This window comes from Coregonus lavaretus, assembly GCF_964263955.1.
Source record: "Coregonus lavaretus genome assembly, chromosome: 27".
Lineage (NCBI taxonomy): Eukaryota > Metazoa > Chordata > Actinopteri > Salmoniformes > Salmonidae > Coregonus > Coregonus lavaretus.
The window spans coordinates 14,968,134-14,994,054 of record NC_140014.1 but is presented as its reverse complement, the minus strand read 5'-3'; the positions used below and the strand labels follow the sequence as shown (position 1 = coordinate 14,994,054).

The 25,921-nt window shown below is 45.2% G+C and overlaps 2 protein-coding genes across 2 annotated transcripts in view; both read left to right on the top strand.

The window, feature by feature from the left end:
- Window positions 1–25,921, top strand: part of LOC311102607 (myelin transcription factor 1-like protein) — a gene marked incomplete at both ends in the record, with an annotated part of 591,893 nt that overhangs the window by 294,139 nt on the left and 271,833 nt on the right. The gene's annotated exons all lie outside the window — the stretch shown is intronic.
- On the top strand, window positions 20,752–25,857 carry LOC311103167 (acireductone dioxygenase-like). Its single transcript, XM_084144715.1, has 4 exons — window positions 20,752–20,921; window positions 21,469–21,588; window positions 21,759–21,938; window positions 25,350–25,857. Exons 1-4 carry the CDS (start codon window positions 20,796–20,798, stop codon window positions 25,464–25,466), a joined length of 543 nt encoding a protein of 180 aa, XP_084000841.1. The 5' UTR covers window positions 20,752–20,795; the 3' UTR covers window positions 25,467–25,857.

The window sequence follows — 25,921 nt, the reverse complement described above, 5'->3', positions numbered from 1 at the left end:
CCTAATTATTTTTTTAATTGACTGATTTCCTTATGTGATCTGTACCTCAGTAAAATCTTTGAAATTGTTGCATGTTGCATTTATATTTATGTTCAGTTTTTTATGTCACGTAAAATGTATTTCAAATACATGTAGATAATGTACATTAGCATCTTTGCTAAAATGCATGTAAAGCCTGACAATGTGGACGCTTGTTGTGTGCAACAGGGAGAGGCATTTGAATGCAAGTTTCACAAAAAATGTAATTGTCACGCCCTGGCTCTGGGGACACTGTTATGTTGAGCCAGGGTGTGTAGTTCTATGTTTATATTTCTATGTTGGCCTGAGTGACTCCCAATCAGAGGCAACGAGTGTCAGCTGGTGCTGGTTGTCTCTGATTGGGAGCCATATTTAAACTGTGTCTTTCCCTTTGTGGTTGTGGGTTTTTGTTCGTGTTTGGTTTGTTTATTGACCATTGACTGTCACGTCATCGTTTTGTTGTTTTGGTCGTGTGATCATTTATTCAATAAATATGTTCACATTCAACGCTGCGCCTTCGTCCTCCTCCTTAGACGATCGTGACAGAAAAACCCACCTCGACTGGATCAAGCAGCGTGACGAGGAGAGAGGATGGACTTGGGAGGAGATGAGTGCGAGTCTGGCAAGAGGGATGGAGGCCTTGGCCACGGGTAGGAGTGAAGCCCATAAATTTTTTAGGGGGGGGCTAACGCCGTGGACGACGGGGCAGCAGGAGGCCGCCAGGTTACGGGAGTCACTGGTCACCAGGGGGAAGGAGGATGTAGAGGCACGGCGAGAGGTACTGGCGTGTGTTGCCAGTCCGGTCCGGCCTGTTCCTGATCCCCACGTAGGGCCAGTGGTGTGTGTTCCCAGTATGGTCCGGTCTGTTCCTGCCACTCGCACCAAGTCTACGGTGCGCGTCGCCAGCCCAGTCCGGCCTATTCCTGCTCCCCGCACCAAGTCAGGGGTGCGCTTCGACAGCCCGGCTCGGCCCGTTCCTGCTCCCCGCACCAAGTCAGTGGTGCGCTTCGACAGCCCGGCTCGGCCCCCTCCTGCTCCCCGCACCAAGTCAGGGGTGCGCTTCGACAGCCCGGCTCGGCCCGCTCCTGCTCCCCGCACCAAGTCAGTGGTGCGTTTCGTCAGCCCAGCTCGGCCCGTTCCTGCTCCCCGCACCAAGTCAGTGGTGCGCTTCGTCAGCCCGGTCCGGCCCGCTCCTGCTCCCCACACCAAGTCAGTGGTGCGTTTCGTCAGCCCAGCTCGGCCCGTTCCTGCTCCCCGCACCAAGTCAGTGGTGCGCTTCGTCAGCCCGGCGCGGCCCGTTCCTGCTCCCCGCACCAAGTCAGTGGTGCGCTTCGTCAGCCCGGTCCGGCCCGCTCCTGCTCCCCGCACCAAGTCAGTGGTGCGTTTCGTCAGCCCGGCGCGGCCCGCTCCTGCTCCCCACACCAAGCCAGTGGAGCCATATTTAAACTGTGTCTTTCCCTTTGTGGTTGTGGGTTTTTGTTCGTGTTTGGTTTGTTTATTGACCATTGACTGTCACGTCATCGTTTTGTTGTTTTGGTCGTGTGATCATTTATTCAATAAATATGTTCACATTCAACGCTGCGCCTTGGTCCTCCTCCTTAGACGATCGTGACAGTAATTGTTACAACTTTTCTAGTCTGTCTATCTATGAGTAACAGGGTTAATGTGTTATGCTCGACCCACTCAGTTCTCCACCACAAAACACCAGAAAATGGCCAAAAAGAGTAGAACCAGCGCACCTGCTTTTACACTATGATTTGACTATTGGAATAGTTTCACCATATTAAAACGAGAGTTCAGTTCACGTAACAGGGTTGACCTGTAAATGAATCACTAATCACCTGAAATAACTTTGTCAAAGCAACAAACTAACTAGGGCTTTACAATGATGGTGAAAACTTTGAGTTTTCTTTGGATTTGGGGAATAAAATCTTCCTAGTAGTCACAGAGGATATATAGCGTTTTGGAACAAAACACTTCAAATATGACTGTCAGATAGATTGATATAGTATAGGAAATTGTTTGTGCTCTATTCATTATATTTCTATCTTCAACATGCAGTTCCAGATACAGCCCTGCCATTAGTTGAAGGCGGCCAATCCAATAGTTTCAGGAAGGTAGTCACTTCCTGAGATCTGTATAATTTTTTTTTTTTTAAGTAGTTACTTTCTGAGATCCATATTCAAATAGTTTTGAAAAGTAGTCACTTTCTGAGATCTGTATTCAAATAGTTTAAAAAAGTAATCATTTTTTGGGATCTGTATTCAAATAGTTGTAGTCACCGCCAAAGTAACTATTTGATCCCCTGGAATAGTTACTTTCCACAAAGCACAGTTAAAACTATAGTTATCCCAGGTCTGGTGCTGATGGCAGTGCACTGGACAGTGGACACATGCCGGGCGGATACAATCACCCCTTATGCACTCTCTCCCTCTCTATAACTAGAACATTGGACACTTTCTATCCAATGTTCTAGACATTCCAAAGCCTAGTGCATGATGTAGCCTGCAGTAACAGTACTGGATGTCCATTCACAATTGTGTTATGTTGCCTTCCACTGCTGATAGAGCTACATTACCTCACAGCTTAGCCATGTCCTTATCATCTCAATGATCAGAAGGAAGTGATGCAAGATCATAATAATGTAGTGACATGAGATGCTCTGAGGCTACAGCATACTCAGTGGAAAGGGAAGCAGTTTGAGTAAGCAAGTACCCTCTCTGGACCTGTGGCACTTGTATGATTTAGCTTGGTCAGTCTGACTTGATAACTCTTCAAGCATTGTAAAACACCGGACCAGTTTTAATACTGTGTCTGCTTCTCACAGGTATGTGAATGAACTGTGGTGACCCCTGGAAGCAAAATGCTCACGTGTAAAGTAAACTACTGACACAAACATTTGGAAAGGATCTCCTTATCCCTGACCTGGACAAAGTGCCAAAATTTTTAATGACGGATATCTCTCTCTCCCCTCCTCCCTGTATCTACCATGATATCATTAAGTGCTAGGGGACCACATCAGCTGGAGTGGGAAAAGCTCAAGTATCTCTCCTCTCTCTCCCAGAGCTGGTCTGGATTAGGAGCACGACAGAGACAGATAGGTGCTGAGGAGATGAATGACAGTTAACTTAAAGTATGCCTGTACTGCACTCCCTATAACCCTTTAAAAGTGAGATATGTTGCACATTTCGTTTTGGCTCAGCTAGACAGTGTGATGTATGCCTTGACAAATGGATTAGAGTTTATGAAAACCAAATGTACATAAATGTTATATGATTTATGGCCTGGTGATAAATGAAATCATTTAACATCATTCAAATGAATTAATAACCAGGTAGAAAGTTGAAGCCCCCCTAGACAAGGTTCGGGGAAGAGATCTATTCCAATGTGTAAACGGAGGAATCTGGATTAGATGTTCCTTATCTTCCAGCCTAAATATCTCAGGAGAACATCATTTGTCTGGATTATGCTGTCAGCTCGAAGTCCTCAGAAAGTTATTCTCACTAGTAAAATGCTAGAAGGGTTTCTCACACTGCTTTTACATAACAATGACAGAGGAATAAGTAGTGATTTATAGGAAAGGCTAGATGAATGACTCTCTCTTTCTGGTGTGTGCTGTCACAGTGCCCGTGTCTAGCTCCTTGGTAATGACCATTATACCTCCTGAGAACAGTCAAAAGACCTTTACTCTCTTAAAACATGTCATCAACTCAATGTGTTTTAATTCATGTGGACAGCATGGATTTGAACCCATTCATACTGCACAAAGCAGGCAGCCACAGTCCATTGAATTATACGGTATTCTGACACACATTATTCTCTAACCTACAGTATAACAGTGCAGAACAGCACTGACGAAGTCCAGCAACACTAATAGTCCTCTCTGCATTTCAAACTCATAATACTAGAGCATTTCAGCTGATAAGCTTAGCTCCTGCCACGGCAAGGGCACATGGTTCAACTGTTTAGAGAGGAGAGAAGCATGCTTTCACTACTTAATGCACACAATGTAGAAGAGAGTTACCTGTACTTTCTTACCTGGTCTTTCTGGTCCCCAGGGTTAGGTTTGGAGTGGTGCTGAAGGTAATCCTACAGGAGACTCAGTCTGTCCTTTTGTATGTCAATGTCCTCTGACGACCTCTTCTTATTCCTCTTCTCACTACTACTCATGTTCATCTGCCTTGTTACAGAGTGAATACCATCACAATGGACCAGCTCTGCTCTCACATTTCTCCTCCTCTAGGATTCAAGGTCAAGAAGAAAATGCTACAGCAAAGAGAGCTGGGTCTCGCTCTCTCTCTACTCGCTTATCCACTCTCCCTACTCTGTCTCTCTCTCTCTCCCCTTTTTCTGTAAGTCAGCCAAAGAAATACACTCTTTGAGGAGTCAGTGAGAGAGTAGGCTATATAGAAATAATTACATTTAAAATGTAAAATCATTAAGCTAAATAATGAGGATTTCTATCAGCGTAGATTATGTAGATTACATCTCATATTTCAGTGTTCGAACAAGGCTGATTTCTCTTAATGCAACTCTGTGCAGCCAATGGCATTGTTCGCTTTAAGTATAATGCCAGGAGCCGCTTGTGGATTTGACAGCTCTAACGCAGGTCCATCTTAGACACCCCCAAAACAACCGCGATGCGGGTGTCGGCTAGCGTGGATCTGATAGAATATAGCCCAAGGTTAAAATGGGAATACAATATAAGATATTTAGTATTTATACAACAACTTAATGTGTTATCACTGTGCTTCATCTAACGTCACAACCAAAATGACCTGGATTGCAGTTGAGATTACATTAGAAGTACATAGTGCAAGTGATCAATGCTGTTCGAGATTCTGCGCATATTATTATAGCAATTGTGAAGATCTCCACAGACCTGCGACCTTTGCATGCTATCTTGAACATGCACACGTTCTATGATTACATAAGAAGACATTTATAGTTACAGTAATTTCAAAATGTGGCCATGGATGTGTTACTCATTTAAGGTTGAATACAGTGCCTTCAGAATGTATTCACACCCCTTGACTTTTTCCACATTTTGTTGTGTTACAGCCTGAATTTAAAATGGATTAAATTGTGATTTGTTTTGTCACTGGCCTAAACACAATACCCCATAATGTCAAAGTGGAATTATGTTTTTCAAAATTTATACAAATTAATATAAAATGGAAAGCTGAAATGTCTTGAGTCAATAAGTTTTCAACCACTTTGTTATGACAAGTGCAGGAGTAAAAAGTTGCTTAAAAACCTGTTTAGGGGATCTGCGTGGTTCTGGTACCGGTTCCGACCGACATTTTCACTTATAAATCGATCTGTGGACACCGTAGATCAAAATGAGCAATAGCCCTGGTTCCCATGGACACAATATTCAAATTACGTTGAAACAACATTGATTCAACCAGTTTGTGCCCAGTGGGATGCCACTTTTCGCTCTCCCATGCTGGGAAAGTCCTGCATGGCCAGCCACCCCAACCCACCCCAGATGCAGTCCAAGACACTGCCAGTTGCTGAGCTAGCTAGGGCTGGGGCTGCCAGGCTCTTCAGGACTTTGGCAGTTAGACAGCTTACAGCCCAGGCCGCTTACATAAAAACAAACTAAATTAGCTTGCTGAGCTAAATGTGTAGTACAGTATATTGTTTACAGTGTCAATGGGCATGGTTGGCATCGTTGTGAGGTCAATGTGGGTGTTCTACTGCTGTTGGACATGTGAAATGGACTTGTGGAATCTGGAGCACAGCCTACAATGGGTGAGAGGTAAAGAGTCCAAAGAGGACATAACAACAGTGTGATGTACATTTCTCAGTGTTGTCTAATCACTAAGTAGAAATAAACAGTTACTCCACAATTATTTCACAGGAATAGCCATCCAATCCTCTACTTTTTCCTGTGTTGTATTAGGCCACTGATTCTCCTCAAAAATACTTCTGTTTACACATATCTGTCACTTGTGTGGGTGTGGTGTGCTGATGTAATGCTTTGCACAATCAAAGAACAAACACACACAAACACAGAGAGAGAGAGCAACCCACTGCATGGTGCTTATACAGTGCATTCGGAAAGTATTCAGACCCCTTCCCCTTTTCCACATTTTGTTACGTTACAGCCTTATTCTAAAATGTATTAAATACACACAATACCCCATGATGCGAAAACAGGTTTTTAGAAATTTTTTCACATTTATTAAACATTTAAAACAGAAATACCTTATTTACATAAGTATTCAGACCCTTTGCTATGAGACTCGAACATGAGCTCAGGTGCATCCTGTTTCCATTGATCATCCTTGAGATGTTTCAACAACTTGATTGGAGTCCACCTGTGGTATATTCAATTGATTGGACATGATTTGGAAAGGCACACACCTGTCTATATAAGGTCCAACAGTTGAGAGTGCATGTCAGAACAAAAACCAAGTCATGGAATTGTCCGTAGAGCTCCGAGACAGGATTGTGTCGAGGCACAGATCTGGGGAAGGGTACCATAACATTTCTGCAGCATTGAAGTTCTCCAAGAACAGAGTGGCGTCCATCATTCTTAAATGGAAGAAGTTTGGAACCACCAAGACTCTTCCTAGAGCTGGCCATTAGGCCAAACTGAGCAATCGGGGTAGAAGGGCCTTGGTCAGGGAGGTGACAAAGAACCCGATGGCCACTCTGACAGAGCTTCAGAGTTCCTCTGTGGAGATGAGAGAACCTTCCAGAAGGACAACCATCTCTGCAGCACTCCACCAATCTGGCCTTTATGGTAGAAGCCACTCCTCAGTAAAAGGCACATGACAGCCCGCTTGGAGTTTGCCAAAAGGCACCTAAATGACTCTCAGGCCATGAGAAACAAGATTCTCTGGTCTGATGAAACCAAGATTGAATTCTTTGGCCTGAATGCCAAGCGTCAAGCCTGGCACCATCGCTACGGTGAAGCATGGTGGTTGCAGCATCATGCTGTAGGGATGTTTTTCAGCGGAAGGGACTGAGAGACTAGTCAGGATCGAGGGAAAGAGCAAAGTACAGAGAGATCTTTGATGAAAACCTGCTCCAGAGCTCTCAGGACCTCAGACTGGTGCGAAGGTTCACGTTCCAACAGGACAATGACCCTAAGTACACAGCCAAGACAACGCAGGAGTGGCTTCGGGACAAGTCTCTGAATGTCCTTGAGTGGCCCAGCCAGAGCCCGGACTTGAACCCGATCTAACATCTCTGGAGAGACCTGAAAATAGCTGTGCAGTGACGCTCCCCATCCAACCTGACAGAGCTTGAGAGGATCTGCAGAGAAGAATGGGAGAAACTCCCCAAATACAGGTGTGCCAAGCTTGTAACATCATACCCAAGACGACTCGAGGCTGTAATCGCTGCCAAAGGTGCTTCAACAAAGTACCGAGTAAAGGGTCTGAATACTTATGTACATTTGATATTTCAGTTTTTGTTTTTAATACATTTGAAAAAATGTATTAAAACCTGCTTTTGCTTTGTCATTATGGGGTATTGTGTGTAGATTGATGGGGGACTATGAAATCATTTTCTAGAATAAGGCTGTAACGTAACACAATGTGGAAAAGGTCAAGTGGTCTGACTATTCTCTGAATGCCCTGTGTTGTCTAGATACTCTCAGGTGGCAACATGCTGCTCTTACTTGGTCTTGACCCGTTTTCTTTTTGACATCAACTTCATTGCAGCTCTTGATACCTAAAAAGACAGATAATCCAAGGGTTAATACATTCTGCAGTCTTGTCTCTGTGTTGTCCTGTGCCACTCCAAGTGAATCATTGTGAAACACAAAGCACAGTTGTTTGACAGCCTTTTTCCTTTCTGTGCATTATGTCATCCCATACAAACATGTGGTATCATGGAGTAGATCTATCCAAGCTGAGGTCATCACAAGTATATTTTGATTGAATGTCATAATTCCCACACCCAGATGATGTCATGTGGTCAGTTCCAGTAGAAGAAAGGAGGTTTGTTATTTTTTCAGTCTGTATTTACCCTTTGGATGGTGTTCTTATTTCAGAGAATCAGCACTGTGGTTAATATGATTCACATTAATGTGGGTTACTAACGTAAAGTAGCATTCATTTCCTCACACTAACATGTCCCAGATAATCAGTGTGAATATAAATCACACAGAACAAACACAAGATGACCGACCAAATATCCCACCAACAGAGTTTACATAATGATGCAATCATTTTTTCTCTTTTTGATATCAAATAAAAAAGGACCAAAAAGCTTTCATTCTTATAGGCCTAGTTATTGTCCTTATGCACACAGTATATACTGCATTGCATTTGAACTATTTGTGAGAGGTTAACAATGGTTTAAGTCACCTTCAACCTACAGTACCGACATAAAAAAATATACTATAGTGTATACTATGGTAGGAATACTATAGTATTCACTGTAGTGTTTTTATGGACTTGACTGCAGTATTCACTGTAGTATACGGTAGTATTTACAGTTTACTATAGTATAAATAATGTTGTCAAAAAAATAGTAGTATATACTATAGTAATTACTGTAGTGTTTTTGCAGACTGTAGTACGGTATACTGTAGTATTTACTAGTGATGTTACGTTTGAAACCGGAAACTCTGATTCATCGCTAACTTCGAAGCAGTGTGCCAATGCGTGTGTCACTTTATCAGAAGTACGTAATCAATGACGTCAGAAGCTTAGTTTAATCCAATATCTTAGTGCATGCAATGAACCTGGCATCCAGGGTGTATGTGACTGCTCCAGAACAACATTTTGGTGACACGGGTAGAAAACAATTATGTTGCGTTGGGTTGGGTTTGTCATGTATTCCAGTATTCAATATTTCCTGTGTTGGATCTTCAAGAATGTATACAAAGAGGGAGTCTTTTTCAATGAATGTGATTCATGCTACAGCTAAATTCCTCTTTAAATATCACTGATATGAGAAAACACAGGATCACACAATCCCGACTCATGTTTTAGCACGTTAATTAAGACAGGAATGGTGTGTGTGTCAACTACATGCCCGCCACCTTGTGGGGAGTTGTGGATAGTACAACAGGCATGCAAATGCCGCCATCGCTAGCTTGCATGCACCACTAGGCTACAGTACGGTGCATATTTTACCAGTTACCCACCACAATGTTTGTTTGAAGACACTGATTGCCAACAAATTAGTTATAAACACATCTTAATATAACTAAACTCAACAGATGTGCCAACAATACATAAATAAACCCATGTATTGGGTTCATCAAACCCATTTAAAGGCCCAATGCAGTAAAGATTTGATTGATTTCCCTGTGTTCTATATACTGAACAAAAATATAAACGCAACATGTAAAGTGTTGGTCCCATGTTTAATGAGCTGAAATAAAAGATCCCAGAAATGTTCTATATGCACAGAAAACATATTTCTCAACTTTTTTGCACAAATTTGTTTACATCGCGACCTCACAACCACAGACCACGTGTATGGGACCGTGTGGGCGAGCGGTTTGCTGATGTCAACATTGTGAACAGAATCCCGAGTGGTGCAGTGGTCTAAGGCACTATATCGCAGTGTTAGCTGTGCCACTAGAGATCCTGGTTTGAATCCAGGCTCTGTCGTAGCCGGCCGCGACCGGGAGACCCATGGGGTGGCGCACAAGTCGTCCAGGGTAGGGGAGGGAATGGCCGGCAGGGATGTAGCTCAGTTGGTAGAGCATGGCGTTTGCAATGCCAGGGTTGTGGGTTTGATTCCCACAGGGGGCCAGTATGAAAAAAAAAATGTATGCACTCACTAACTGTAAGTTGCTCTAGATAAGAGCGTCTGCAAAAAAATAAAATAAAAATAAATCCCCCATGGTGGCAGTGGGGTTATGGTATGGGCAGGCATAAGCTACGGACAACGAAGAAAATTAAATTTTTATCCATGGCAATTTGAATACACTGAGATACCATGACGGGATTCTGAGGCCCATTGTAGTGCCATTCATCCGCCGCCATCACCCCATGTTTCAGCATGATAGTGCACGGCCCCATGTTGCAAGGATCTGTACATAATTCCTGGAAGCTGAAAACATCCCAGTTCTTCATGGCCTGCATACTCACCAGACATGTTACCCATTGAGCATGTTTTGGATGCTCTGGATCGACATGTACGTCAGCGTGTCCCAGTTCCCGCCAATATCCAGCAACTTCACACAGCTGTTGAACGAGAGTGGGACAACATTCCACAGGCCACAATCAACTCTATGCGAAGGAGATGTGTCACGCTGCAAATGGTGGTCACACCACATACTAACTGGTTTTCTTTTTTTTTATGTATCTGTGACCAACAGATGCATACAGTGGGGGAAAAAAGTATTTAGTCAGCCACCAATTGTGCAAGTTCTCCCACTTAAAAAGATGAGAGAGGCCTGTAATTTTCATCATAGGTACACGTCAACTATGACAGACAAAATGAGAAAATGTTTTCCTGAAAATCACATTGTAGGATTTTTTATGAATTTATTTGCAAATTATGGTGGAAAATAAGTATTTGGTCAATAACAAAAGTTTCTCAATACTTTGTTATATACCCTTTGTTGGCAATGACACAGGTCAAACGTTTTCTGTAAGTCTTCACAAGGTTTTCACACACTGTTGCTGGTATTTTGGCCCATTCCTCCATGCAGATCTCCTCTAGAGCAGTGATGTTTTGGGGCTGTTGCTGGGCAACACAGACTTTCAACTCCCTCCAAAGATTTTCTATAGGGTTGAGATCTGGAGACTGGCTAGGCCACTCCAGGACCTTGAAATGCTTCTTAAGAAGCCACTCCTTCATTGCCCGGGCGGTGTGTTTGGGATCATTGTCATGCTGAAAGACCCAGCCACGTTTCATCTTCAATGCCCTTGCTGATGGAAGGAGGTTTTCACTCAAAATCTCACGATACATGGCCCCATTCATTCTTTCCTTTACACGGATCAGTCGTCCTGGTCCCTTTGCAGAAAAACAGCCCCAAAGCATGATGTTTCCACCCCCATGCTTCACAGTAGGTATGGTGTTCTTTGGATGCAACTCAGCATTCTTTGTCCTCCAAACACGACGTGTTGAGTTTTTACCAAAAAGTTCTGTTTTGGTTTCATCTGACCATATGACATTCTCCCAATCCTCTTCTGGATCATCCAAATGCACTCTAGCAAACTTCAGACGGGCCTGGACATGTACTGGCTTAAGCAGGGGGACACGTCTGGCACTGCAGGATTTGAGTCCCTGGCGGCGTAGTGTGTTACTGATGGTAGGCTTTGTTACTTTGGTCCCAGCTCTCTGCAGGTCATTCACTAGGTCCCCCGTGTGGTTCTGGGATTTTTGCTCACCGTTCTTGTGATCATTTTGACCCCACGGGGTGAGATCTTGCGTGGAGCACCAGATCGAGGGAGATTATCAGTGGTCTTGTATGTCTTCCATTTCCTAATAATTGCTCCCACAGTTGATTTCTTCAAACCAAGCTGCTTACCTATTGCAGATTCAGTCTTCCCAGCCTTGTGCAGGTCTACAATTTTGTTTCTGGTGTCCTTTGACAGCTCTTTGGTCTTGGCCATAGTGGAGTTTGGAGTGTGACTGTTTGAGGTTGTGGACAGATGTCTTTTATACTGATAACAAGTTCAAACAGGTGCCATTAATACAGGTAACGAGTGGAGGACAGAGGAGCCTCTTAAAGAAGAAGTTACAGGTCTGTGAGAGCCAGAAATCTTGCTTGTTTGTAGGTGACCAAATACTTATTTTCCACCATAATTTGCAAATAAATTCATAAAAAATCCTACAATGTGATTTTCTGGAGAAAAAAAATCTCATTTTGTCTGTCATAGTTGACGTGTACCTATGATGAAAATTACAGGCCTCTCTCATCTTTTTAAGTGGGAGAACTTGCACAATTGGTGGCTGACTAAATACTTTTTTTCCCCCACTGTATGTGTATTCCCAGTCATGTGAAATCCATAGATTAGGGCCTAATGAATTTATATAAATTTACTGATTTCCTTATATAAACCGTAAATCTTTGAAATTGTTGCATTTATATTTTTGTTCAGTGTATATATTTATATATATTTCCACGCTATGAGATTGGAATAACATTTATATTTTAGTCAATTAGCAGACAGAGAGCAATTAGGGTTAAGTGCCTTGCTTGTCACGGTTTCGGCCGAGGCTGCTCCTCCTCCTGGTTCGGGCAGGCTTCGGCGGTCGTCGTCCCCGGAGTACTAGCTGCCACCGATCTATGTTTCATGTTCGTTTGGTTTTGTCTGGATGTTGTACACCTGTGTCTTGTTAGTCCTCGTTAGTGTCCTATTTAGTTCTCGTTGTGTGTGCTTGTCGTTGTGTGTGATTGCGCTTCTGTTTCGTGTTGGAGCTACATTTTCCCTCCAGTGTTTTGGAGAGGTTATTTTGCACATGTTTGTGCGCCGTTTGTTTTGTCGCCTGTGTGCGCCGTGTATTCGCCTTCGGGCTTATTGTGCTTCTGTCTTTTATTAATATTGCACTAAAGCCTTTGGACTGAGCCTCTGCGTCCTGCGCATGATTCATACACCACACCCACCTTCAGCACGCCTTGACAGAATCACACACCATAATGGAATCAGCAGGATCGGCAGTGACGCCTGTGTCGCTCGAGGAGCATCTCCGTGGGCAAGAGGGCCAGATAAGACAACTGGAGACCGCTCTACAGGAGGTAATCAACACCTTGCACCGATGGGAGGCCAGCAGGGTACCCACACCTCCACCTACCCTGCCCACCCCATCGGTCGGTCCACCAGTCCCAGGTTCGGAACCCAGGGGGATTCGGCTCTCGCTCCCGAGGGCGTATGACGGAACAGCTGCCGGGTGTCAGGGGTTCCTCCTGCAGGTGGAGCTCTACCTAGCCACTGTACACCCGGTGCCCTCGGGATACGAGAGCGTTTCCGCCCTCATCTCCTGTCTCACGGGCAAGGCGTTGGAGTGGGCTAACGCCGAGTGGAGGAAGATGGACGCCAACACCATCACCTACGCCGAGTTCTCCCGTCGCTTCAAGGCCGTGTTCGACCATCCACCTGAGGGCAAAGCGGCGGATGCAGGGTGGAATGAACGGGCTCTCATCGACCATTTTCGATGTAGCCTACGAGAGGACGTTCAACGTGAGTTGGCCTGCAGGGATACCCATCTTACCTTCGACCAGTTGGTCGATATGTCCATCCGTCTGGACACCCTGCTGGCCACCCGTGGACGTCCCGAGGGGAGTCCGTCCATTCCGCCCTCCGGCACCTCCGAGCCGAGCCCTATGGAGCTCGGGGGTGCCGGCGCTAGAGAACGGAGGAGGAGGAGCCCGAGGGGGCCTGTCTCCTGCACCAAGTGCGGTCGTGGAGGGCACACTGCGGCCAGGTGCTGGGGAGGGTTCTCCGGGGGAGAAGACAACAGGCCACGCACTGGGGGGGCCTCCCAGGTGAGTAGACGTCCCACTTACCCAGAGCTTTCTGTTGCGCACTTTTGTATACCTGTTTGTTTTCCACAGGTTGCACCTCATTCCCAGCATAAGGCGCTAGTAGATTCAGGCGCAGCTGGGAATTTTGTTGATCGGAAGTTTTGTTTTGAGTTAGGGATCCCTCTCCTACCTGTTGACAAACCTTTTCCCGTTCATGCCTTAGATAGCCGCCCGTTGGGGTCGGGGTTGATCAGGGAGATCACAGCGCCACTTCGGATGTGTGCGCAGGGGGGTCATGAGGAGACTATACAGCTGTATCTGATCGACTCTCCTGCGTACCCAGTGGTGCTGGGGATTCCCTGGTTAAGCACCCATAACCCTGCTATTTCGTGGCAACAGAGGGCTCTCGATGGGTGGTCTGCTCAGTGCGAGGGGCGATGTCTGGGTGTTTCCGTGGGGGCGACTTCGGTGGAAAGTCCAAACCAAGTGCCCGCACTGCACATTCCGCCTGAATATGGGGATTTAGCTCTCGTGTTTAGCAAAACTAGGGCGACGCAGTTGCCTCCTCATAGACAGGGGGATTGTGCGATTGATCTCCAGGCAGGAGCAGCGCTCCCACGGAGCCATGTGTATCCTTTGTCTCAAGAGGAGAGAAAAGCTATGGAGACTTACATAGCCGAATCTTTGAGACAGGGATACATTCGGCCCTCCACTTCTCCCGCCTCCTCAAGCTTCTTTTTTGTGAAAAAGAAAGATGGAGGGTTGCGCCCGTGCATTGATTACCGTGGTCTCAATCAGATTACTGTGAAATACAGTTATCCACTCCCTCTGATTGCGACCATGACGGAGTCATTGCATGGAGCGCGGTTTTTCACAAAACTGGATCTCAGGAGCGCGTATAACTTGGTGCGCATTAGGGAGGGTGACGAATGGAAGACAGCGTTTAGTACCACGTCAGGTCATTTCGAATATCTCGTCATGCCATATGGGTTGATGAATGCTCCATCAGTCTTCCAATCCTTCGTAGATGACATTTTCCGGGATATGCAGGGACAAGGGGTGGTCGTGTACATTGATGACATTCTGGTGTACTCGTCTACCCGAGCCCAGCATATAACCCTGGTGCGTCGTGTATTGAGGAGGCTGTTGGAGCACGACCTATATGTCAAGGCAGAGAAATGTCTGTTTTTCCAGGAGTCGGTCTCCTTTTTGGGTTATCGGTTGTCCGCGTCAGGGGTGAGAATGGAGGTGGATCGTGTGTCCGCTGTGCGTAATTGGCAAACCCCAACTACTGTAAAAGAGGTGCAGCAGTTTTTGGGCTTTGCGAATTACTACCGGAGGTTTATCCGGGGTTTTGGACAGGTGGCAGCTCCCATCACGTCCCTTCTGAAGGGGGGTCCGGTGCGCCTGCAGTGGTCAGCCGATGCGGACAGGGCCTTTAGGAGACTGAATGACCTGTTTACGTCGGCTCCGGTGCTGGCGCATCCGGATCCCGCATTACCCTTCCAGGTCGAGGTAGACGCGTCTGAGGCTGGTTCTCTCTCAACGGTCCGGCACGCCACCTAAACTCCGCCCCTGTGCTTTTTACTCAAAGAAGCTCAGCCCGGCGGAGCGTAACTATGACGTGGGGGACAGGGAGCTGTTAGCTGTAGTTCAAGCCCTTAAGGTGTGGAGGCATTGGCTTGAGGGGGCTCAACACCCTTTCCTCATTTTGACTGACCATCGGAACCTGGAGTACATCCGGGCAGCGAGGAGACTGAACCCTCGCCAGGCTCGATGGAGTATGTTTCTCACCAGGTTCGTATTTAAAATCACGTACATCCCTGGGTCCCAGAATGGTAAGGCGGATGCGCTGTCCCGGCGGTATGACACGGAGGAGAGGTCCGTTGAGCCCACTCCCATACTACCGGAGTCTTGCCTTGTGGCACCGGTGGTGTGGGAGGTCGATGCCGAAATCGAGCGAGCGTTGCGTACCGACCCCAGCCCTCCACAGTGTCCTGAGGGTCGGAAGTACGTTCCGCTCGAGATTCGGGATCGACTCATTTACTGGGCTCACACGTCACCCTCCTCTGGACATCCGGGTATCGGCCGGACGGTGCATTGCCTTAGCACTAAATACTGGTGGCCCACTTTGGCTAGGGATGTGAGGGTTTATGTCTCCTCCTGCTCGGTGTGTGCCCAGTGTAAGGCGCCCCGACATCTGCCCAGGGGTAAGTTACAACCCCTGCCCGTTCCACAACGACCATGGTCCCACCTCTCGGTGGATTTTGTGACAGACCTTCCCCTCTCTCAGGGGAATACCACCATCCTGGTCGTTGTGGACCGGTTCTCTAAGGCCTGTCGTCTTCTCCCTATGTCGGGTCTTCCTACTGCCCTACAGACCGCTGAGGCCCTATTTACCCACGTCTTCCGGCATTACGGGGTACCTGAGGATATAGTGTCTGATCGAGGCCCCCAGTTTACCTCTCGTGTTTGGAGAGCGTTCATGGAGCGTTTGGGGGTCTCGGTTAGCCTTACCTCAGGGTACCACCCGGAGAGTAACGGGCAGGTAGAACGTGTCAACCAGGATGTGGGTAGGTTTCTGAGGTCGTATTGCCAGGACTGGCCGGAGGAGTGGGCACGGTACATTCCCTGGGCCGAGATGGCCCAGAACTCTCTCCGCCACTCCTTTCTAATCTAACCCCCTTCCAATGTGTGTTAGGTTACCAGCCGGTTCTGGCACCTTGGCAGCAGAGCCAGATCGAGGCCCCTGCGGTGGATGATTGGATGAGGCGCTCGGAAGAGACGTGGAACGCTGCCCACGTCCACCTGCAGCGGGCCGTCCTTCGTCACAAGGCGAGCGCCGATCTCCACCGCAGTGAGGGGCCGGTGTACGCACCCGGAGATCGAGTCTGGCTCTCTACCAGAAACCTACCCCTCCGCCTGCCCTGCCGGAAGCTGGGTCGGCGGTTTGTGGGGCCCTTTAAAGTCCTGAGAAGATTGAACGAGGTGTGTTATAGGTTACATCTACCTGTTGAGTATAAGAATATTAACCCCTCGTTCCATGTGTCTCTTCTCAGGCCGGTGGTAGCTGGTCCACTCCAGGACAATGAGATAGGGGAGACTCCTCCGCCCCCACTGGACATCGAGGGGGCTCCGGCGTACACCGTTCGGTCCATCTTGGACTCTAGACGCCGGATGGGGGGTCTCCAGTATCTCGTGGAGTGGGAGGGGTACGGCCCGGAGGAGCGGTGCTGGGTGCCGCGGAGGGACATCCTAGACCCATCTTTCCTGTCGGAGTTCCACCGGGACCATCCCGCGCGCCCTGCTCCGCGTCCTCCTGGTCGTCCCCGAGGCCGGGGTCGGCGCACGGCTGGAGCCGCGCGTCAAGGGGGGGGTACTGTCACGGTTTCGGCCGAGGCTGCTCCTCCTCCTGGTTCGGGCAGGCTTCGGCGGTCGTCGTCCCCGGAGTACTAGCTGCCACCGATCTATGTTTCATGTTCGTTTGGTTTTGTCTGGATGTTGTACACCTGTGTCTTGTTAGTCCTCGTTAGTGTCCTATTTAGTTCTCGTTGTGTGTGCTTGTCGTTGTGTGTGATTGCGCTTCTGTTTCGTGTTGGAGCTACATTTTCCCTCCAGTGTTTTGGAGAGGTTATTTTGCACATGTTTGTGCGCCGTTTGTTTTGTCGCCTGTGTGCGCCGTGTATTCGCCTTCGGGCTTATTGTGCTTCTGTCTTTTATTAATATTGCACTAAAGCCTTTGGACTGAGCCTCTGCGTCCTGCGCATGATTCATACACCACACCCACCTTCAGCACGCCTTGACATTGCTCAAGGGCATATCAACAGATTCTTCACCTAGTCAGCTCAGGAATTCAAACCAGCAACCTTTCGGTTACTTTCCAAACACTCTTAACCACTAGGCTACCTGCCTCCTCAATTATACTGTAATACACATACAATACAATTATAATATTACAATACCCTTTTAGTGTAAGAGCTGTTTGAAAAGACAACCTGAAATGTCAATCTATTTTGGTGGGGTGGAGCTTTGGTCTTTCCATGGTGATATCACCATGGGGTAAATTAGTTAATAGACCAATAAGAAAGAGAGTCCCAAACCTCTCTGACAATGACAGCTAGTTTTCAGCTTTCCTCTCCACACTCAGACCACTCCAAAATTCTTGCTTGAGAAATAGCTCTTTGCTAAGAAGCTATTTTGTTTTCTTTTTGACCATTTTAATTGAAAACAATCACAGTAAGGTACTTAATTGTTACCCAGAAATGATTTGATATTGAGATAAAAATGGCTGCATTGGACCTTTAAGTGAATTCAACCTCATGGTAGCCTACTGATTTATTTGTAATGGGATATTCAGTGGGATAGACAATACAAGTGCTCCCACTTTTGTTCCAATGTTCTGATGAGGTTAGTTGAAAGTAAGGATCTCTGCTTCAAGTCCCCCTTGAAGGGTTGTCCCTCCTCAATCACTGCTCTAACAGACTACTGAAATCATATGTTGAATGAGTTATTGTTTATGTCCGTTTATGTTTTTATCACGTACATGTTCTTACTTAGCTAGCTAGCTACACATTTCTCTTTAGGGATGGGGGTGGGATCTATATAGAAGTTAGTAGGGCTATTTTTTAGTTTCTCAGAAGTACTACTGAGTTAGGTAGGAGGACATAGAAATGTGGAGCTAATGTTGTAAACCGTGATTGAACACACACTCCAGCACAGTATGTGGCGGAATGCAACTTTAACTTTTATTTGCGGACCGCCATTATTTCATAGAAGAAGAAGAAGACGAAGAAGAAGATTTGTCTTTGTTTTAAAAGTTGACCAACTGAAGTGGAAGATTCCTGGTGTTTGTGATGCTCGTCGTTTGGTGCAACGCAGACAGGGTGGCGTGAGTGGCGAAACAGAAGAGTCATTGTCTGTTCTTTTGAGTTTTGATGTTGAGTCTTTGCCCGACAAAGTGATATTAGGATATATAAGTTACAGTGAGGGAAAAAAGTATTTGATCCCCTGCTGATTTTGTACGTTTGCCCACTGACAAAGACATGATCAGTCTATAATTTTAATGGTAGGTTTATTTGAACAGTGAGAGACAGAATAACAACAACAAAATCCAGAAAAACGCATGTCTAAAATGTTATAAATTGATTTGCGTTTTAATGAGGGAAATAAGTATTTGACCCCTCTGCAAAACATGACTTAGTACTTGGTGGTAAAACCCTTGTTGGCAATCACAGAGGTCAGACGTTTCTTGTAGTTGGCCACCAGGTCTGCACACATCTCAGGAGGGATTCTGTTCCACTCCTCTTTGCAGATCTTCTCCAAGTCATTAAGGTTTCGAGCCTGACGTTTGGCAACTCGAACCTTCAGCTCCCTCCACAGATTTTCTATGGGATTAAGGTCTGGAGACTGGCTAGGCCACTCCAGGACCTTAATGTGATTCTTCTTGAGCCACTCCTTTGTTGCCTTGGCCGTGTGTTTTGGGTCATTGTCATGCTGGAATACCCATCCACGGCCCATTTTCAATGCCCTGGCTGAGGGAAGGAGGTTCTCCCCCAAGATCGTCCCTTTGATGCGGTGAAGTTGTCCTGTCCCCTTAGCAGAAAAACACCCCCAAAGCATAATGTTTCCACCTCCATATTTGACAGTGGGGATGGTGTTCTTGGGGTCATAGGCAGCATTCCTCCTCCTCCAAACACGGCGAGTTGAGTTGATGCCAAAGAGCTCGATTTTGGTCTCATCTGACCACAACACTTTCACCCAGTTCTCCTCTGAATCATTCAGATGTTCATTGGCAAACTTCAGACGGGCCTGTATATGTGCTTTCTTGAGCAGGGGGACCTTGTGGGCGCTACAGGATTTCAGTCCTTCACGGCGTAGTGTGTTACCAATTGTTTTCTTGGTGACTATGGTCCCAGCTGCCTTGAGATCATTGACAAGATCCTCCCGTGTAGTTCTGGGCTGATTCCTCACCGTTCTCATGATCATTGCAACTCCACGAGGTGAGATCTTGCATGGAGCCCCAGGCTGAGGGAGATTGACAGTTATTTTGTGTTTCTTCCATTTACGAATAATCACACCAACTGTTGTCACCTTCTCACCAAGCTGCTTTGCGATGGTCTTGTAGCCCATTCCAGCCTTGTGTAGGTCTACAATCTTGTCCCTGACATCCTTGGAGAGCTCTTTGGTCTTGGCCATGGTGGAGAGTTTGGAATCTGATTGATTGATTGTTTCTGTGGACAGGTGTCTTTTATACAGGTAACAAGCTGAGATTAGGAGCACTCCCTTTAAGAGTGTGCTCCTAATCGCAGCTCGTTACCTGTATAAATGACACCTGGGAGCCAGAAATCTTTCTAATTGAGAGGAGGTCAAATACTTATTTCCCTCATTAAAATGCAAATCAATTTATAACATTTTTGACATGCGTTTTTCTGGATTTTTTTGTTGTTATTCTGTCTCTCACTGTTCAAATAAACCTACCATTAAAATTATAGACTGATCATTTCTTTGTCAGTGGGCAAACGTACAAAATCAGCAGGGGATCAAATACTTTTTTCCCTCACTGTATCCTGTAAGAGCTTTGTGCCGAATGCATTACGTTGTTACAGGTGTCAAGCTTATGGGCATGTGGCAGCAGTGTGTAGGAGGGAGGTTCCTAGGTGTGAGAAGTGTGCAGAAGGGCATGAGACAAAGGAATGTGTAGCATTTGGGAAAGTAGTGGTATGTGTTAATTCTAGGGGTGCCCATGGGGCTGGGGATCAGAAATGTCCCGTGCGAGAGAGGCAGGTTGAGGTTTCCAGGGTTAGAGTAGTGCAGAAGTTGTCATATGCTGAGGCAGTGAAGAAAGTAGAGGAAGATGGGTCAAGGGGGAGGGATCCTGAGAGGAGTGGTGTGAGTAGTAGATCTGTACCAGTACAGCGGGATAGGCCAACAAGTGATATATGTTTCAGTAAGATTGGATTTCTTGCATTGATAGCAATGGTTATCAACTGTACTGCAGGGATGGAATGTAAGTCGCAGAAAATTGAGGTTGTGGTGGCAGCTGCAGAGAGGTATTTGGGCGAGACTTGACATCAGAAGAGTTACAGGGTGTGTTAAGTGGTGGTGTCCCTTCCTTTCAGGTTGTTGGCCTGATGTAGGACTAAATATATTTAAATAGTTGAGTAGGGTGGTGTTATTTTATTATTATTATTATTTATTTATTTATTGTGATGTAGTGTTAGATGGTAGGGTCTTTTTTAAAATATTTTAATTTATTCAAGCAAAGTATAAGGGAGTTTTCCTCCAGTCTAGTAGGTGGCGGTAATGCATAATTTATTGGCTGCCAACTGCCGTTAAATCTCATTGAAGAAGAAGAAGGTCTTCGTTTTAACATTTATTCGGTGCCATGGCGTCGATTGAGGCTTGGTTCATGGACGATTCTGACAAAGATCAGAGAATGCCGCATAAACTAAACCCAAACGAACCTGTGTCTTTGGAGGAGTTAGAAAAGCTTGGGGTTTTCTACTGGAAGGTATCTAGCCAGCTAGCGAGCAAGGGATAACAACTTGATAACTTCAGCTATCAAGAAAAAGTAGTCAACGTTTAGCTACTTAGTTATTCACTGTCATACCCGTCTGGGAATGCTATTTTACACAAATAAATGTGACTAGTTAAATTGGATTGCGTAACAGTAGCGTCTGAGTCGCAAATCTGGTCTCATAGACGTAACATAGTAAACGTTAATCCGGGACATTCAAATTTGTATAGTTTACGTTTGGGATAATTACATAAAACGGGTTACTTAAGGCAAAATGAAAGTAAGGTGGATGGGTAGGTTTATAACGCGAATGTCTAGCAATCCAAAGGTTGCGTGTTCGAATCTCATCAAAGACACATTTTGTATTTTAGCTAATTTGCAACTACTTGCTACTTTGCAACTACTTAGCATGTTAGCTAACCTTTAACTCTTTAACATAACTCCTACCCTAGCTATCGTTAGCGCAACAAGTTGTAATTCGTAACATATTGTACGAGACTAGAGACTGACTGGTTGGTTCTGTACTGTCCATGTCTTCCAGTTAGATGCTGATATTTATGAGACAGACCCTGCGCTGGAAAAGATCCGTAAAGACAGAGGCTACTCCTACTCTGACATAATCACTATCCACAAGGACAAACTACCCAACTACGAGGACAAGGTAATACCTGCATACAGTGACAAGAACACATTTGAGTGTGCTCAGAGTCAGATTACAATTCATGTTTCACTTGTTATTCTGTATGCCAATATTATACTTGTTATAATGGTACACTTGATAAAAACACATGAATAAAAAGTGTCCTGCCATATGTGTACTCCTGTCCCCAGCTGAAGATGTTCTTTGAGGAGCACCTCCACCTGGATGATGAGATCCGCTACATCCTGGACGGCAGGGCCTACTTTGACGTGAGGGACAGGGAGGACCGCTGGATCCGCATCGCCATGACAAAGGGAGACCTGATCACTCTGCCTGCAGGCATCTACCACAGATTCACTCTGACTGAGACCGTACGGCTCCATTTGTCATTTGGCTGTCTACAACACCTACAGTAAAACTGTCCAACATGGAGGGGATTTGATTATCTGGCCAGGGTTGCCCTGTGGGAAGCATTTTCACCGGGCGAAAAGTGATTGCATTAGTTTTGGAACCGGGATTTCTCCCAGGCGTGAGCCAGGTGCCCCGCTCGTGGCCGACGGCAAAGTGACGTAGGTTAAGTACGTGGAGTAATGAGTAGGATTCTGTGTTTTCACATGCAAAAGTGATTGCTTTTGATAAAAACACTATCTGCCTTCTGAATGAAAACTAGTAAGAAATCTTGTATGTTTCTGAACGATACACCATGCTGACTTGTTGACAACATGACCGAGCGGTGCAGATTACTGTTCGATTTGAGACTACTGTTCCATTTGAGAAGGGCGCTCCTCCCTCACCGCTTTTCCCTGTTGATATCACTGGCCATACAGTGCCTTCAGAAAGCGTTGATACCCCCTTGACTTATTCCACATTTTTTTGTGTTACTGCCTGAATTCAATTTTATTAAAATGTTTTACCCATCTACACACAATATCCCATAATGACAAAGTGCAAACATGTTTTAAGAAATATTTGCACGTTTCTTAAATACAGAAATATCAAATTTACATACAGTGAGGGAAAAAAGTATTTGATCCCCTGCTGATTTTGTACGTTTGCCCACTGACAAAGACATGATCAGTCTATAATTTTAATGATAGGTTTATTTGAACAGTGAGAGACAGAATAACAACAAAAAAATCCAGAAAAATTGCATTTTAATGAGGGAAATAAGTATTTGACCCCTCTGCAAAACATGACTTAGTACTTGTTGGCAAAACCCTTGTTGGCTATCACAGAGGTCAGACGTTTCTTGTAGTTGGCCACCAAGTTTGCACACATCTCAGGAGGGATTTTGTCCCACTCCTCTTTGCAGATCTTCTCCAAGTCATTAAGGTTTCGAGGCTGACGTTTGGCAACTCGAACCTTCAGCTGCCTCCACAGATTTTCTATGGGATTAAGGTCTGGAGACTGGCTAGGCCACTCCAGGACCTTAATGTGCTTCTTCTTGAGCCACTCCTTTGTTGCCTTGGCCGTGTGTTTTGGGTCATTGTCATGCTGGAATACCCATCCACGACCCATTTTCAATGCCCTGGCTGAGGGAAGGAGGTTCTCACCCAAGATTTGACGGTACATGGCCCCGTCCATTGTCCCTTTGATGCGGTGAAGTTGTCCTGTCCCCTTAGCAGAAAAACACCCCCAAAGCATAATGTTTCCACCTCCATGTTTGACGGTGGGGATGGTGTTCTTGGGGTCATAGGCAGCATTCCTCCTCCTCCAAACACGGCAAGTTGAGTTGATGGCAAAGAGCTCGATTTTGGTCTCATCTGACCACAACACTTTCAACCAGTTCTCCTCTGAATCATTCAGATGTTCATTGGCAAACTTCAGACGGGCCTGTATATTTGCTTTCTTGAGCAGGGGGACCTTGCGGGCACTGCAGGATTTCAGTCCTTCACGGCGTAGTGTGTTACCAATTGTTTTCTTGGTGACTATGGTCCCAGCTGCCTTGAGATCATTGACAAGATCCTCCCGTGTAGTTCTGGGCTGATTCCTCACCGTTCTCATGATCATTGCAACTCCATGAGGTGAGATCTTGCATGGAGCCCCAGGCTGAGGGAGATTGACAGTTATTTTGTGTTTCTTCCATTTGCGAATAATCACACCAACTGTTGTCACCTTCTCACCAAGCTGCTTTGCGATGGTCTTGTAGCCCATTCCAGCCTTGTGTAGGTCTACAATCTTGTCCCTGACATCCTTGGAGAGCTCTTTGGTCTTGGCCATGGTGGAGAGTTTGGAATCTGATTGATTGATTGTTTCTGTGGACAGGTGTCTTTTTTATACAGGTAACAAGCTGAGATTAGGAGCACTCCCTTTAAGAGTGTGCTCCTAATCTCAGCTCGTTACCTGTATAAAAGACACCTGGGAGCCAGAAATCTTTCTGAGTGAGAGGGGGTCAAATACTTATTTCCCTCATTAAAATGCAAATCAATTTATAACATTTCTGACATGCGTTTTTCTGGATTTTTTCTGTCTCTCACTGTTCAAATAAACCTACCATTAAAATTATAGACTGATCATGTCTTTGTCAGTGGGCAAACGTACAAAATCAGCAGGGGATCAAATACTTTTTTCCCCTCACTAAGTATTCAATACATGTTAGAATCACCTTGGGCAGCGATTTACAGTCTTTCTGGCTAAGTCTAAGAGCTTTTCACACCTGGATTGTACAATATTTGCACATTATTCTTTTTAAAATTCTTCAAGCTCTGTCAAGTTGGTTGTTGATCATTGATAGACAGCCATTTTCAAGTATTGCCATAGATTTCCAAGCCAATTTAAGTCAAAACTGTAACTAGGCCACTCAGGAACATTCAATGTCATCTTGGTAAGCAACTCCAGTGTATATTTGGCATTGTGTTTTAGGTTATTGTCCTGCTGAAAGGTGAATTTGTCTCCCAATGTCTGTTGGAAAGTAGACTGAACCAGGTTTTCCTCTACAATTTTGCCTGTGCTTAGCTCTATTCCATTTCTTTGTATCCTAAAAAACTCACTTTTCACTCTGTCATTTAGGTTAGTATTGTAGAGTAACCACAATGTTGTTGATCCATCCTCAGTTTTCTCCTATCACAGCCATTAAACTCTTAACTGTTTTAAAGTCACCATTGGCCTCGTGGAAATCCCTGAGCGGTTTCCTTCCTCTCCGGCAACTGAGTTAGGAAGTATGCCTGTATCTTTGTAGTGAGTGGGTGTATTGATACACCATCCAAAGTGTAATTAATAACTTCATGCTGAAAGTAGTATTTTATTGGGTGACTTTCACTTTTACTTGAGTCCTTTTCTATTAAGGTATCTTTACTTTTACTCAAGTATGGCAATTGGGTACTTTTTCCACCACTGTGAGGTAGTCATTAAAAAATGTTAAGCAAAGTTTTACTCCTGAAATTATTTAGGCTTGCCATAACAAAGGGGTTGAATACTTACTCAAGACATTTCAGCTTTTCGTTTTTAATTAATTTGTAAAAATATCTAAAAACAAAGTGGGATTGACATTATGGGGTATTGTGTGTAAGCCAGTGACACACAATCTCTGTGGAAAAAGTAGAGGGGTGTGAATACTTGCTGAAGGCATTGTAGACCGGTGCACCGCGGCTCAGCTTAATCGAACTCCCTCAATGTCTTGGTCAGGTCATGTGGTTAAGATAGGTTATGTATACACTGCCAGGAGTTGACCTATGTAAAAATGAGAATGTCTAGAGCCATACTGCATGTCCAAGTCAAAAGTAAGATTTTTAAATTTCAAATATAATAAAATATTTGATTGTTTTTCCTCATTCATTTTACAGAACTACACTCAAGCCATGAGACTGTTTGTGGGGGAGCCTGTATGGAAAGCCTACAATCGTCCAGCAGAAGAGTTTGATATTCGCCAGAAGTATGTGAGCACTCTCCAATGCGCTTAAGACAAGAGCAACAGGTGATACTGAATGGATGCACATGTACCAGTGTCCATATAATTATAAGATCTCTATGACCAACCAATCTTCTAGGAACCCATTTAGTGGACTTGGATAATCAAAGACTCATGACAAAGGCTTTTGTTGTAATATCAAGTATTGAAACCCATGCAGTGTCTACATTGTATGGAATTATTATACTAATTAACACCACTTTATGTATTTTACCAACATTATATGATTTTGTCTTTATATTGTAGAATGTATTGCACCACTCAAGGCCACATTCTATTTTTGTAACACTACATCAGTGAGAATCAAGTCTAGTAAGCTGTTTGTTACCTACAGTGAGCTAAAATGCCAGTAAACTATCACATATTAAACCACTCTTCAATAATTTAGTTGTCTAACTTTTCATTCTTCTATAGTAATTGATCGTCACAAGTCTGTTTGTCTCAATC

Excerpts from the sequence above, each read along its gene's own strand:
- LOC311103167 (XM_084144715.1), top strand. The coding sequence starts at position 20,796 with ATGGCGTCGATTGAGGCTTGGTTCATGGACGATTCTGACAAAGATCAG. Across the intron at positions 20,922-21,468 it reads TTGGGGTTTTCTACTGGAAG|TTAGATGCTGATATTTATGA; the intron begins GTATCTAGCCAG and ends CATGTCTTCCAG. Across the intron at positions 21,589-21,758 it reads TACCCAACTACGAGGACAAG|CTGAAGATGTTCTTTGAGGA; the intron begins GTAATACCTGCA and ends TCCTGTCCCCAG.